This window comes from Neoarius graeffei, chromosome 8 (genome assembly GCF_027579695.1).
Source record: "Neoarius graeffei isolate fNeoGra1 chromosome 8, fNeoGra1.pri, whole genome shotgun sequence".
Taxonomy (NCBI): domain Eukaryota; kingdom Metazoa; phylum Chordata; class Actinopteri; order Siluriformes; family Ariidae; genus Neoarius; species Neoarius graeffei.
In genome coordinates, this window is record NC_083576.1 from 92673703 (window position 1) to 92687495 (window position 13793).

General features: G+C 40.7%; 1 protein-coding gene across 1 annotated transcript in view; it reads right to left on the bottom strand.

The window, feature by feature from the left end:
* The window catches only part of LOC132889963 (cytosolic carboxypeptidase 4), a 238887-nt gene that overhangs the window by 166737 nt on the left and 58357 nt on the right, over positions 1-13793 (bottom strand). The window contains exons 3-4 of the mRNA XM_060926765.1: positions 6911-6978; positions 4923-4986 (exon numbers count right to left, since the gene is read on the bottom strand). Coding sequence (XP_060782748.1) covers positions 4923-4986; positions 6911-6978 — 132 coding nt within the window. The remainder of the gene's footprint in view (positions 1-4922; positions 4987-6910; positions 6979-13793) is intronic.

The window sequence follows — 13793 nt, forward strand, 5'->3', positions numbered from 1 at the left end:
TCTCTAGCCGCTTTATCCTTCTACAGGGTCGCAGGCAAGCTGGAGCCTATCCCAGCTGACTACGGGTGAAAGGCGGGGTTCACCCTGGACAAGTCGCCAGGTCATCACAGGGCTGACACATAGACACAGACAACCATTCACACTCACATTCACACCTACGCTCAATTTAGAGTCACCAGTTAACCTAACCTGCATGTCTTTGGACTGTGGGGGAAACCGGAGCACCCGGAGGAAACCCACGCGGACACGGGGAGAACATGCAAACTCCGCACAGAAAGACCCTCGCCGGCCCCGGGGCTCGAACCCGGACCTTCTTGCTGTGAGGCGACAGCGCTAACCACTACACCACCGTGCCGCCCTAGAGCAAATTATTTTTGAGAAAAATAATTTTAACTCTGGAAAAAATTGCTCAGTCATTTTTTTCCTGTGTCTGCACTACAGTGCATGCAGGGCCGTAACCAGGATTTTTCAAATACCATGGTCAAGCATGGCTGACAGCACCGAAGGCCCCCCCGGCACAACTTAAATAAATAAATAACAAACCAAGGATAGATTTGGTGGTGGACACATTTATTTTAACAATTCTACAACTGTGGCACCATAACTGTGGTGTTTTATCTGACATAAAAGTAGAAAGGTAGTGAACTCTTGAACTGAGTATATATACCTAAAGTACCAGTTACCTAAACTATTGGCATTATTTACATTGCAGCATACACATGACAGAAAGGGTGTGAACTGCTGAATTGTAAGCTTTAGTATTAAACCTTATAATAATAGTGTGAGTGTGTGGGTGAGAGAGAGAGAGAGAGAGAGCGAGAGACTGAGAGTTTGTGTGTTATTTGTGGGTGTCTGTATGTGGAGAGACATTCTGAGCAGTAATGTAAAGGCATCAGTCTATCTGGCTGTCTTGAATTGAGATCCATTTGCATGCATTCTCTGAAACAGAGTGTTCTCACCATTGCCTGTAATGTAAGTTTGGCTCATAACACATTTACTTCAACAATTCTAAAACTGTGCCATCAGAACTGTGGAGTTTTGTCTGACATAAAAGTCAAAACTGAACTGAGTGTATTGCTCAGCTACGCTGAAGTATTGGCATTATTTACATTTCATTATCTTAAATTACATTAGAATGTAGGGCTATTAGTTCTGTGTGAAGACTATGTATTAGAGAGAGTGTGTGAGAGTCTATTATTTGTGTGTGTGTGTCTGTGTGAGTGAGTGAGTGAGAGAGAAAGAGAGAGTTATGAGAGAAAGAGAGAGAGTTACTCGAACCAGCCCGTTTACTCAGCCCTGCACAGGGCTGCCTGTGACAACGTAGTTTTGAATGTTTCTCGAAATGCTAACTAAACTGTAATAGGCAATGACAATGAAACGTTTCCCCTTGGAAAGTTGGCATGATGCCGCTGAACGGTCTGCCACTGCACTGACAATATTTTCTCACCTTCCCTCCTTCTCTTTCCCTGCTCTTCTGTTGGCTGTCCAAACCTTCATTTAGTTTGTTGCAACGTTTTCATTTTGCACTCAGGTAAAGCTCTATAATACGATGTGACTATTAGCCTACGTTAGGTTAGGTAGGCATATGTGATAGAGCGTAGACTACACCCTGCCTGTTTTATCCAAAACCCAACTTCCCCGGCCGACACTAGTATAGGCTACGTCGCATGACGCTGCATTAGACACGGCAACGATAGAGATAGAGGCTGAGAGATTTCAGATGACATTAGACCAGAGGTCACCAACCCGTCGATCGCGATCGACTGGTCGATCTTGGAGGCTTTCCCAGTCGATCTTGGGGGATGAGGAAAGAAATTGGAAGATTATACAGAAATACACTGCAGTATATCTGATTGGCGTTCATATTACATGTCTTCCGATAGGCCCACTACAGCTTTCCCCCTCTGTGTCGCAGGGTTCTTTTTTTTTTAACTCCTGCTGCTTACGTCTTACGTCTCTGAGCGTCGTCACCATGGTGATAGCCTCGCAATACAGTACAGGGTTCTCCACGAGGGGTTTTAGAGGTGCAGGCCGCCCCCCCCTTTCTGTGATTCCCGCCCCCATTTAATTTCTGCCGCCCCTTTACAAAAGGAAGCATGATATTGCCTATAAAACCGTGAGGATATAACCTGGCTGTCAGTGTTACTGTAGCTCTTGAAGTGTTTCCGCGGAGTGGTGGATCGGACTCGAGCCTGGCATGAACCGCTCCGACGCGCTATAATGACACCAATCTATCACCAGCCAATCAGGAGACTTAATCAAACGCATCCCCCGCCCACCAATCTATCACCAGCCAATCAGGAGACTTAATCAAACGCATCCCCCGCCCACCAATCTATCACCAGCCAATCAGGAGACTTAATCAAACGCATCCCCCGCCCACTTGTGTCCGCGTCTGAGACGTTGAATTTTCACAGAAGGAGGGAAGAAGTTGACTGAGGTAAGACTGTGTGATAAATTAACGAGCGAATAAGAGAGGAATTTCAACATATAGGGCTTAAATTTGTTACCGTTAAATAAGCATTGCTTGTACAGTAACGTTATGTTGTTACAACGCTGACCCACTTTTAACGTGCCGAGTACCAACTGTAGCCGCTAAAATGCTAATTAGCTTGCTGTCAAGTTTTTCCCTTGTCGAGCTTTAAGTGCAAGGTCATGGATGTTCCTACTGCTTGTTCCTGCCGTAATATGATACGTGATATGAACCTAACTATAAGGCACTCACTGACCGTGTTCAGTCACAGCCATCACATTGACTTGAGTTGCGTGATGAACTGTAACCTCTGTAGCATGACAGCAGTCATTGTAGCATCACTGCAAGTTCATATTTGTCTTTATTGTGTATGTATGGTTAAAGAAAATCAGTTCATGTTGAATTGAAGTTGTCATTTTGTCACTTAAGTTACAATTTGTGATATATCATCACTGTTGTGTTGTAATTTCAGTTGACAATTTCCATTTTATGTTGCTGTGAAATTAATTAATTTAGTGTTACAATACAAACAAGACAGTGCAACTGATGTTAACAGTTCAGCTTTCTCATTACAATATTATTAGTTGATATTAATAACAATCTGAGTCATTGGTGGTTCATTCATTCTGCTCACTACAGATATAGGCCTATATATTTTTTGTGTATAGTTAATTTCCATTGTATGTTGTACTGAAATTAAGTCATTTCGTCAGCTCTCACAAGAAATTAAAAAGTTGGACCAGGGTCTTAAATCTTATTCAGTTAAAATTAGGCCAAATAAAAAGCCTCAACTTGAAACAGTCTAGTCTGGATTTCTTTTTCTGTCAACGCTTCAAGGGGTAGATCTTGCTTGCCATCTAGGCAGAGGTTAGGGATCTCGGGCATAAAAAGGTTGGTGACCACTGCATTAGACAAATGTGAATTTTATTGGGGGGAAATACAGATGACATGTGGATGTGGACGCTGCGTTTTACATTGATCACTGCTCGAATTCAGCGTAGATCAATTTTAAAATTCTGAAAAAAATACCGAGGACATGATCTCGGTGTCCTCAATGGTAGTTACGGCCATGAGTGCATGCATATCAACCAATCTGCTCATCAGAAATAGAAAAAAATATTTACACTTACTCGAGCTGATCTTCAGCTGGATTGAGCCAAAGTAAAAAAAAAAAGTGTCGCTCATCATCAGTGTCGCAGTTCTCAAGATTGAATTGATTCACTGTCCTGAAATTGATTCACTGTCCTGAATCATTAACCCCTTGGCTGCAACCCATAATTAATTGTAATGTGCTGGGCATATAGGACAAAAATAGGTCAAAATTGAGATATTTTGATAATCTTTCTCTAACTTGCTCAGAACTTTATATTTTTAATATTTGTATAGAAAAATCACAAACATTGTAGAGTCAAAATAACTTTAATAATCAAAAACAATTTAAAAAACATCCAAAAAAAAACCAAAGAACAGGTCTTGTCAATGAGAAACTGTCCATAAACATGAATTACTAGTACTTGAAAACATAATGTACACCAAGGGTCCATGTATTCCAAGTAACTGGGTACCATTTTTATAATGGTCTTTGGTATGACCCAACCGTGAATAGAACTCACGATCAAGAGGTGGACACACTAACCACTAGGCCAACTCGCGGTAATGTGCCATGTAAGGTACATAAAAGGAGGTGTTTATGACGACTAGTGTATGTCATAAAGCACAGCGGTAAAAGATTTCATGACGTACGTGATTTGTCCAAGGGCACTGAAGGGGTTAATTGAATCATGAATTGATTTGCTGTCCTGAAATTGATTCACTATCCTGAATCATCTGAAGCACATAAAATCCGCATATCATCTCAAAACAAGTTTTACCTCCAAATAGCCTGAACTATGTCTGACAGATTTTATCCTGTTTACGGTGGGCGTTCCCACTGCGAAAGAGAAACCAATGGAAACCGAAAGAGTGAAAGTGATTATCATGGAGTTACCATGGGAACAGTCTTTTATGAATGTGTAAGTGTGCGCTCAGCGCTCCGACTCCGGTGTAACTGAGGAAGGTGATAAGTTTTATGTTTCATCTAATTTAGGTCATTTAAAAACTATAATATTATTTGTCAGTGGGCACATAGGAAAGTGTAAAGTATAAACTTTCTGTCAATATGTTTATCGTGCTTGTATGATAAAATTCAGAAAGATATTTATCTAAATACATGACCTACTCATTCTAAACCTGTTGAGATTCGCTGGAGAAGTTCTCGACCCCAGAGGGTTAAAACTCAGAGATTTTCAAATAAAACATTATTAATATAAAAAAAGGAGAGACAGAGAAATCCCGATAAATATTCATCAGAGTTTAACATTATTTACATATTATATACATTAACACACCCCTCGTTTACAACTAATTTACATGAAACACACCTGATTAAGCCAATAAAAAGAAAGTTTACCTGCAGAGAGAAGTTCATCCAACACATTGAGGACTTTCAGCATGTTCTCCACATCTCCAGCATTCTGCAAACACCAAACACCAGTAACATCGTCTCTACACTCCACATAACGAGTTTATTGTCATTGTCACAGACAGCACTGAGGAAAAACTTCCTGAGACCACATGAGGTAGAGCTGGGAGAGGAACCGGAATCCAAAGGAACCCGTCGTGTTCTGGGTGACAGCAGATTAGAAGTGTGATTATTAACGGTGTGTTCAGTAAACAGGGCTGTGTTCAGGATCAGCAATTTGAGTCCAAAAGACATCTCAGTGTTTATGTGAGGAACGTTCCTGGTATTCAGAGTCGGGTTATACAGCTGCTCAAGTGGATTTTCTGAACTCCATGTTTAGATTCTATCTCAGGCCACGCCTTCATTCAGAGATCCTCTGGATCTACACAAATCATGCCCATCAAACCCCTCCCATCAAACCCCTCCCATCAAACCCCTCCCCTTCCACACCAGAACAAGGACAAGTTTAGTTTTTTAATGCTGAATTTAAAGTCTCTGATGTCGCTCCATGGTGTTTTCAGCTCTGTGTTTTTTTTTCCTGTATTTAAATGTTTCAGTTTAAAAAAGTGTTATATGAAAGCTTTGTAATTTTTAAAGACAAAAAATGTTTTATATTGGGCTTCAGTATCAGCTGATACTCAAAGTTTTATGATCAATATCAGGATCAAAATTAAATCTCTAATTTACATGTATTCAATTATTTATTTTAACTTTTAATAAATACAACTTTATGAACAAACATTTATTTTATCCAGGACTGAAAATAAATCCACAAAAATCAACAAACAATAAATTACAGTGTGATGGGAAAAGATAATAATCAGGTTTGGGGTGTAAATGTTAAAAATGTACAAATTTTATGAATTAACCACCACAAAAAAAGATTCACTCACTCATTAAAGTGCCAGTTTATGATTTTTAAATAAAAAAATTTAAAAGGAATAAAAGAAAAATGGCTTAGAGTTCATTCATTATTTTGTTTGGTTATTATTATTATTATTATTATTATTATGAGTAGTAGTAGTAGGGGCGGCATGGTGGTGTAGTGGTTAGCGCTGTCGCCTCACAGCAAGAAGGTCCGGGTTCGAGCCCCATGGCCGGCGAGGGCCTTTCTGTGTCTATGTGTCAGCCCTGTGATGACCTGGCGACTTGTCCAGGGTGAACCCCGCCTTTCGCCCGTAGTCAGCTGGGATAGGCTCCAGCTTGCCTGCGACCCTGTAGAACAGGATAAAGTGGCTACAGATGATGAGATGAGTAGTAGTAGTACAAGTGTTTTAATATGAATTTATTTATAAAAAATTATGTATATATTTATTTTTAACATATATATACGTAGCACATTTTAACAGTTTATTGTTCATATTAATGTTGTGGAATATGAGCAAAACTTCTGAAACTTTGCAAAGTGCTGAAACTGGAGACTCCTTCCTTAAACATTAAATAAATTTCTCCTAACAAAAATGTACCATGTTAACAATTACAGGTTTTAATCTTTTAAACAACTTTTTTAAACCGATTCATTAGTATTCTTTGTTTTGTTTCTGTGGAGTGTCTACCGTACAAGCTCATCCATGTGTGTGAGCTGTTACTATGGAAACGATAACATATTAGAACAAGCGCTTAAACATAAGCCTGTCGTTGGTGTTACAGTCGGAGCCGCGATGTTTATTCCGAAATAATCCACACCTTCTGACCAATCAGATTCAAGCATTCGATCTGCTGCAGTATAAGGTGCATTAATGCTGAAGCTTGTGATTTGTTAATGTTAAATGATGCAGTAAATAATATTTAGTTTAGTGTATGGTCTCTACATAACAAACTTTCAGTAATACACACAACCACACCAGGTCACACTTCTGTATCTCTCTCTCACTCACACACACACACACACACACACACACACACACACACACACACACACACACACACACAATTACCTCCAGACTGGAGAGGAGAACTTCGAGTCCACTGCAGCTGGGAGACGCCATGGTGACTTTGGATCGAGCTGAAATGCAGACAGACAGAGGCGAGTGTTAGACAGAAACACAGCACAGTCCCGCTCTCTTGGCCGTGTCAGTGTGTGTGACAGCAAGTGTGTGTCAGCTCAGGGCTTTTCTGAAACTCAATCCTCTCAGATAAACATATATACACACACACACACACACACACACACACACACACACCCTTCTCCTATTAAAAGAGCCTGATGAAGTGAAGGGATTAAACAAAAGCGAGGGGATTGAGACCCCTGGAGTGTAGGACTATTATACAGGTAGGTGCGTGTGTTTCTGTGTGTGTGTGTGGGGGGGGGGGGGGGGGAGGTTGTGTTTAAACAGAAAACTGTGACCACCGTGACCACTGTTGCCACCCCACAGTTGAACAGCACATCCCCAAGTGTTTTATTCTCTTGTAATGCTTGCAAGCTTTTATTTATTAAAATAAATAATTTTCTAACTGCTACTCATGAGGCATCACAAGGCGGCAGAACACACTCAGAGGAGAGCGCTATCCACCATCTTCCACATACATGAGCTCACAGACACGCACGATTGGCTAATCTTCCTGTGACTGACAGGGGAGAGGAAATAAGCCCCTCCCATAGACAGATGACAGCCAATGTGCTGTGTCGGACTCCATATCAGTAATGACGGGATTAAAACTTGCGATCTCCTGATGACAGAGTCAGTGCTTTTCTGTTGCAAAGCACAACACATTTCTCAGTCATAAAGGAACATGGGCAGGTTTAACAAGCTGCAAAAAACATGAAGGAAAAAAATGCTGGAGAAAAATGATAGTGTGTGAAATCTTGGTGAACAAACAAAAAAACAAAGAAAAAGCAAGAAAATGTCACTGATATACAGACAAATTCGAATTGTTAATGAAATGAAATTATTTACGATTATTATTTTAAATACAAAAAAAAATATGCATGAATAAAAGGAAAAATATAAACCCGTTTCTAGTCTGTTCTAAAATGTACATTAGATTTAAAAATCACGTGAAATACACTTTAAATTCACTGAGCATTAAATCACAATACATCATTTAACAGATAATGAAAATATTTTGACCATTTCTTATAAATTTGGGGAGAAATGCATTTGAAAATAGTTCATGTACAGACTTTCCTTGTACAAATAATGATGTCATTCACACACGCACATGCGCGCGCATGCGCACCTCAGCTTGTCCTTCTGACCTCATTAAAACCTCATTCATGGCAGTTATTTAATCTGATCTAATGACGGTGCCATAATGGGACACACAGAGCAGGCAGGTTACACACACACACACAAACACACACACACACACACACACAGCTATTTTTGCCTGCTGGATTAATGCAAGGAACGAGAGGCGAGGTCATGAATCTGAGGCGCTGAAAGCTCGGCATTTGAGGAAAACTTCAAGAGAGACACAGACGAAGGAGAAGAATAACTGCGGTACAGCACTGCAATGCCTCATCTCCCAAACCAAACACGGAGATGGATTTGGTGTTGAAGTGTGTGAGAACTCATCAGATGAATTAGAAAGACTCAGTATGTTTCATTTTCTGTACACTTCAACATTTCCTACACTTCAGCATTCCATACACTTGATCTTTCTGTGCACTTCAGTATTCCATGAACTTCAGTATTCCGTACACCTCTGTATTCTGTACACTTAACTGTTCTGTATCATTCTCTATTCCGTACACTTCAGCATTCCGTACACTTGATCTTTCTGGGCACTTCAGTATTCCATGAACTTCAGTATTCCGTACACCTCTGTATTCTGTACACTTAACTGTTCTGTATCATTCTCTATTCCGTACACTTCAGTATTCCGTACACTTGATCTTTCTGTACACTTCAGCATTCCATACACTTCAGTATTCCATACACTTCAGCATTTCGTACACTTCAGTACTCCGTACACTTGATCTTTCTGTACACTTCAGCATTCTGTACACTTCAGTATTCCATACACTTCCGTATTCCGTACACTTGATCTTTCTGTACACTTCAGTATTCCATACACTTCAGCATTTCGTACACTTCAGTACTCTGTACACTTGATCTTTCTGTACACTTCAGCATTCCTCACACTTGATCTTTTTGTACACTTCAGCATTCCGTACACTTCAGTATTCCGTACACTTGATCTTTCTGTACACTTCAGCATTCCATATACTTCAGCATTCCGTACACTTCAGCATTCCGTACACTTCAGCATTCCGTACACTTAAGCATTCCATACACTTCAGTATTCCATACACTTCAGCATTTTGTACACTTCAGTACTCCATACACTTGATCTTTCTGTACACTTCAGCATTCTGTATACTTCAGCATTCCATACACTTGATCTTTCTGTACACTTCAGCATTCCGTACACTTCAGCATTCCTCACATTTGATCTTTCTGTACACTTCAGCATTCCGTACACTTCAGCATTCCTCACATTTGATCTTTCTGTACACTTCAGTATTCCGTACACTTCAGAATTCCGTACACTTGATCTTTCTGTACACTTCAGCATTCCGTACCCTGAGAAATATCTTAAACATGGCATCCATCCATTATTCCATCCATTATATATCACTAAGGATCCTGGAAATCAGCTTCCCCCCAGCGCTCAATCTAAATGTCATCTCCTTCAGTTAAAGCCCCCTGCTGCAGTTACACATCCTGTGTGTTGTTTCTATTTGTGTAATCAGAGCTAGCCATAGTGCAATTATCCACTTGTACTGTCAGGAGTGTCAGACAGATTGGGTTTTATCTTCATACATGGGGTTAATGTGTGTGTTAAAGGGTTAATGTGTGTGTTAAAGGGTTAATGTGTGTGTTAAAGGGTCAGGCTGTGTTTAGTGAAACTATTTCTGGACTCAACATGAAAACAACGAGAATCAGCCATCACTGATAACAACGATGCCAAGATTAGCACCGTGAAACTCATGGACATGGAGATATTTAGTGATAAGAGACATAGACTTCACAGCAATCCAACACACACACACACACACACACACACACACACACACACACACACACACACACACACACACCTGCCGCAATCCCTGAGCCTGGGAACATTTCCCCAAGCTAAAATAACCACTAATGACTCACACTAATTGCAATCCTGACTAGCGCTGTGGGATTTCAGGTCATCGCCTCGGATAAGCATCATCCTTCTCCGTTCAGGATCGCTGACAAGGTGGAAATAGCTGAAGGTCACAGGCCTGAAGGGTTTAACGCGTTTGATTATTGGCACCCTGTAAAATGTTATGACCTTCCAAAGGCTGGATTCCTCAACACACATCATAAATCACAGTCACTGGGGGACTTTTCCCTGAATTATGGTTTCTAAGGTTTGGAAAAACCCAGATAACTGTGTTTACATTCACACAGACAAATCACTGAATACATAACTAATACAGGCAAAACACCTGCACACACGAGACACACCCATATAATCAGGGAATATCAAGTCTCAGAGAAACTACTGTCCGATGGACCCAAAGGATATACAATTTATATATAGGTAATTATTTATAAACATAATTATTAAAGAGTCACTGAATTAAAAAATTCAGTCCTCTATGCAGGGATACTCTAAATAATACTAATATTTTTAATAAATAAAATGTTAACTAAATAATAATAATAATAATAATAATTGACAAATTGCTGAGGTATAAGAGGAATAAAGTAGACTGTAACCCCACGAGAGTGAACTCCTTGTGCGACGTCCAAATAGTTCATTATACCAAAAAGTTCGTAATACTGAAATGGACCCACTTGTCACATCAAACACTCACATTATATGTGAAATTTGAGGCACATTAAAATTCCTGATCATAAATGTATCCTTCCGAGTCACTATCGCAGCTCACTGACTGAGTTAAAGGATCACGAACAGAGGCGATGACTGATTTCTTCATTTGTTATGGAAATGACGGCGGTTACTGGTGTATCATATCATTGTCAATGTCCATCACTGACTCGCTCTGTTTCTTAAATCTTCACCGTTCACTTCATTCATGTGTTCAAATCACCAAATCACCGGGCTGTCAGGATGCTGAACTCTGTCCACTACCGCCCCCTACCCCGGTCTGTAACACATTCATTCACACAAGAAAACTACCTCATCCATTTGCACATCACACCACAAACATTAGGGCGGCACGGTGGTGTAGTGGTTAGCGCTGTCGCCTCACAGCAAGAAGGTCCTGGGTTCGAGCCCCGTGGCCGGCGAGGGCCTTTCTGTGCGGAGTTTGCATGTTCTCCCCGTGTCCGCGTGGGTTTCCTCCGGGTGCTCCGGTTTCCCCCACAGTCCAAAGACATGCAGGTTAGGTTAACTGGTGACTCTAAATTGAGCGTAGGTGTGAATGTGAGTGTGAATGGTTGTCTGTGTCTATGTGTCAGCCCTGTGATGACCTGGCGACTTGTCCAGGGTGTACCCCGCCTTTCGCCCGTAGTCAGCTGGGATAGGATCCAGCTCGCCTGCGACCCTGTAGAACAGGATAAAGCGGCTACCGATAATGAGATGAGAATGAGACCACAAACATTAGCATTACTGCTGGATCTGCTGCTATTGCTCATTTGCACTACTGTTCATCTACACCTCATAAGCTGCTCTTCTCGCACCTTCTCCGGTAGATATTGTACTGTATTGCACGACTGCTATTTTGTACATTGTTTGATTTTAGAGTGTATTTTTTATCTATATTATCTATATTTATATTAATATTGTTTTTCTTAATTTTTTATCTATATTATCTATATTTATAAATATTTATATATTGGGTTTTTTTGGGGGGTGTAATCTTTATCCTTTTTTTACAAGTAAGGTGAGAGAGAAACAGCATTTTGATTCTCCTATATGTGCTGGATATACAGTGAATTGACAATAAAGAATCTTTGAATTGTTTAATTTATGTCATGCTGCAGGGTGGGGTGGGGTGGGGGGGTATAAAAACACCGCGCTTTAACTAGGTGTAACTAGGTGTTTAGCGGTATCAGCAGTCATTTCATCCTTTCATCGATACTTTGATGACCGTCCTCTATAATGGTTAGTGATCGACACCTAAGAGAGGCTCGTTAGGCCTTTGTTTTATGGCATGAACATGTATTATTAACTCGACTGCAAACTTGATTACAGTACTTATTGTTTGTCTCTGGTAGCAATACACAGATACAGTGTCTTGCAAAAGTATTCACCCCCTTGGTGTTTGTCCTGTTTTGTTGCATTACAAGCTGGAATTAAAATGGATTTTTGGAGGGTTAGCACCATTTGATTTACACAACATGCCGACCACTATAAAGGTGCACATTGTTCTTTTATTGTGACACAAACAATAATTAAGATGAAAAAACAGGAATCTGGAGTGTGCATAGGTATTCACCCCCTTTCGTATGAAACCCCTAAATAAGAGCTGCTCCAACCAATTCACTTCATAAGTCACATAATTAGTTGATTAAGATCCACCTGTGTGCAATCAAAGTGTCACATGATCTGTCACATGATGTCTGTATAAATCACCCTGTTCTGGAAGGACCCTGACTCTGCAACACTACTAAGCAAGCAACATGAAAACCAAGAAGCCTCCAAACAGGTCAGAGACAAAGTTGTGGAGAAGTACAGATCAGGGTCGGGTTATAAAAAATATCCCAAACTTTGAATATCCCACGGAGCTCCATTAAATCCATTATAGCAAAACGGAAAGAATATGGCACCACTACAAACCTGACAAGAGAAGGCCCCGCCCACCAAAACTCACAGACCGGGCAAGGAGGGCATTAATCAGAGATGCAGCAAAGACACCAAAGAGAACACTGAAGGAGCTGCAAAGATCCACAGCGGAGATGGGAGTATCTGTCCATAGGACCACTTTAAGCCGTAAACTCCACAAAGTGGGCGGGGCTTTATGGAAGAGTGGCCAGAAAAAAGCCATTGCTTAAGAAATCACATTTGGAGTTTGCCCAACAGCATGTGGCAGACTCCCCAAGCACATGGAAGAAGATTCTCTGGTCAAATGAGACAAAAAATTATCTTTTTGGCCATCATGGGAAATGCCATTTGTGGCGCAAACCCAACACCCTGAGAACACCATCCCCACAGTGAAGCATGGTGGTGGCAGCATCATGCTGTGGGGATGTTTTTCATCTGCAGGGACAGGAAAGCTGGTCAGGACTGAAGGAAAGATGGACGGCACTAAATACAGGGCAATTCTGGAGGAGAACCTGTTTGAGTCGGCCAGAGGTTTGAGACTGGGATGAAGGTTCACGCTCCAGCAGGACAATGACCCTAAACATACTGCTAAAGCTACACTGGAGTGGTTTAAAGGGAAACATTTAAATGTCTTGGAATGGCCTAATCAAAGCCCAGACCTCAATTCAATTGAGAATCTGTGGTATAACTTGAAGATTTCTGGACACCAACACAACCCATCTAACTTGAAGGAGTTGGAGCAGTTTTGCCTTGAAGAATGGGCAAAAATCCCAGTGGCTAGATGCGCTAAGCTAATAGAGACATACCCCAAGAGACTTGCAGCTGTAATTGCAGCAAAAGGTAGCTCTATAATGTATTGACTTTGGGGAGGTGAATACTTATGCACACTCCAGATTTCTGTTTTTTCATCTTAATTATTGTTTGTGTCACAATAAAACAACATTTTTCACCTTTAAAGTTGTAGACATGTTGTGTAAATCAAATGGTGCTAACCCTCCAAAAATCCATTTTAATTCCAACTTGTAATGCAACAGAACAGGACAAACACCAAGGGGGTGAATACTTTTTCAAGACACTGTACAAGGCTTGGTAATGTGAGACACTCAG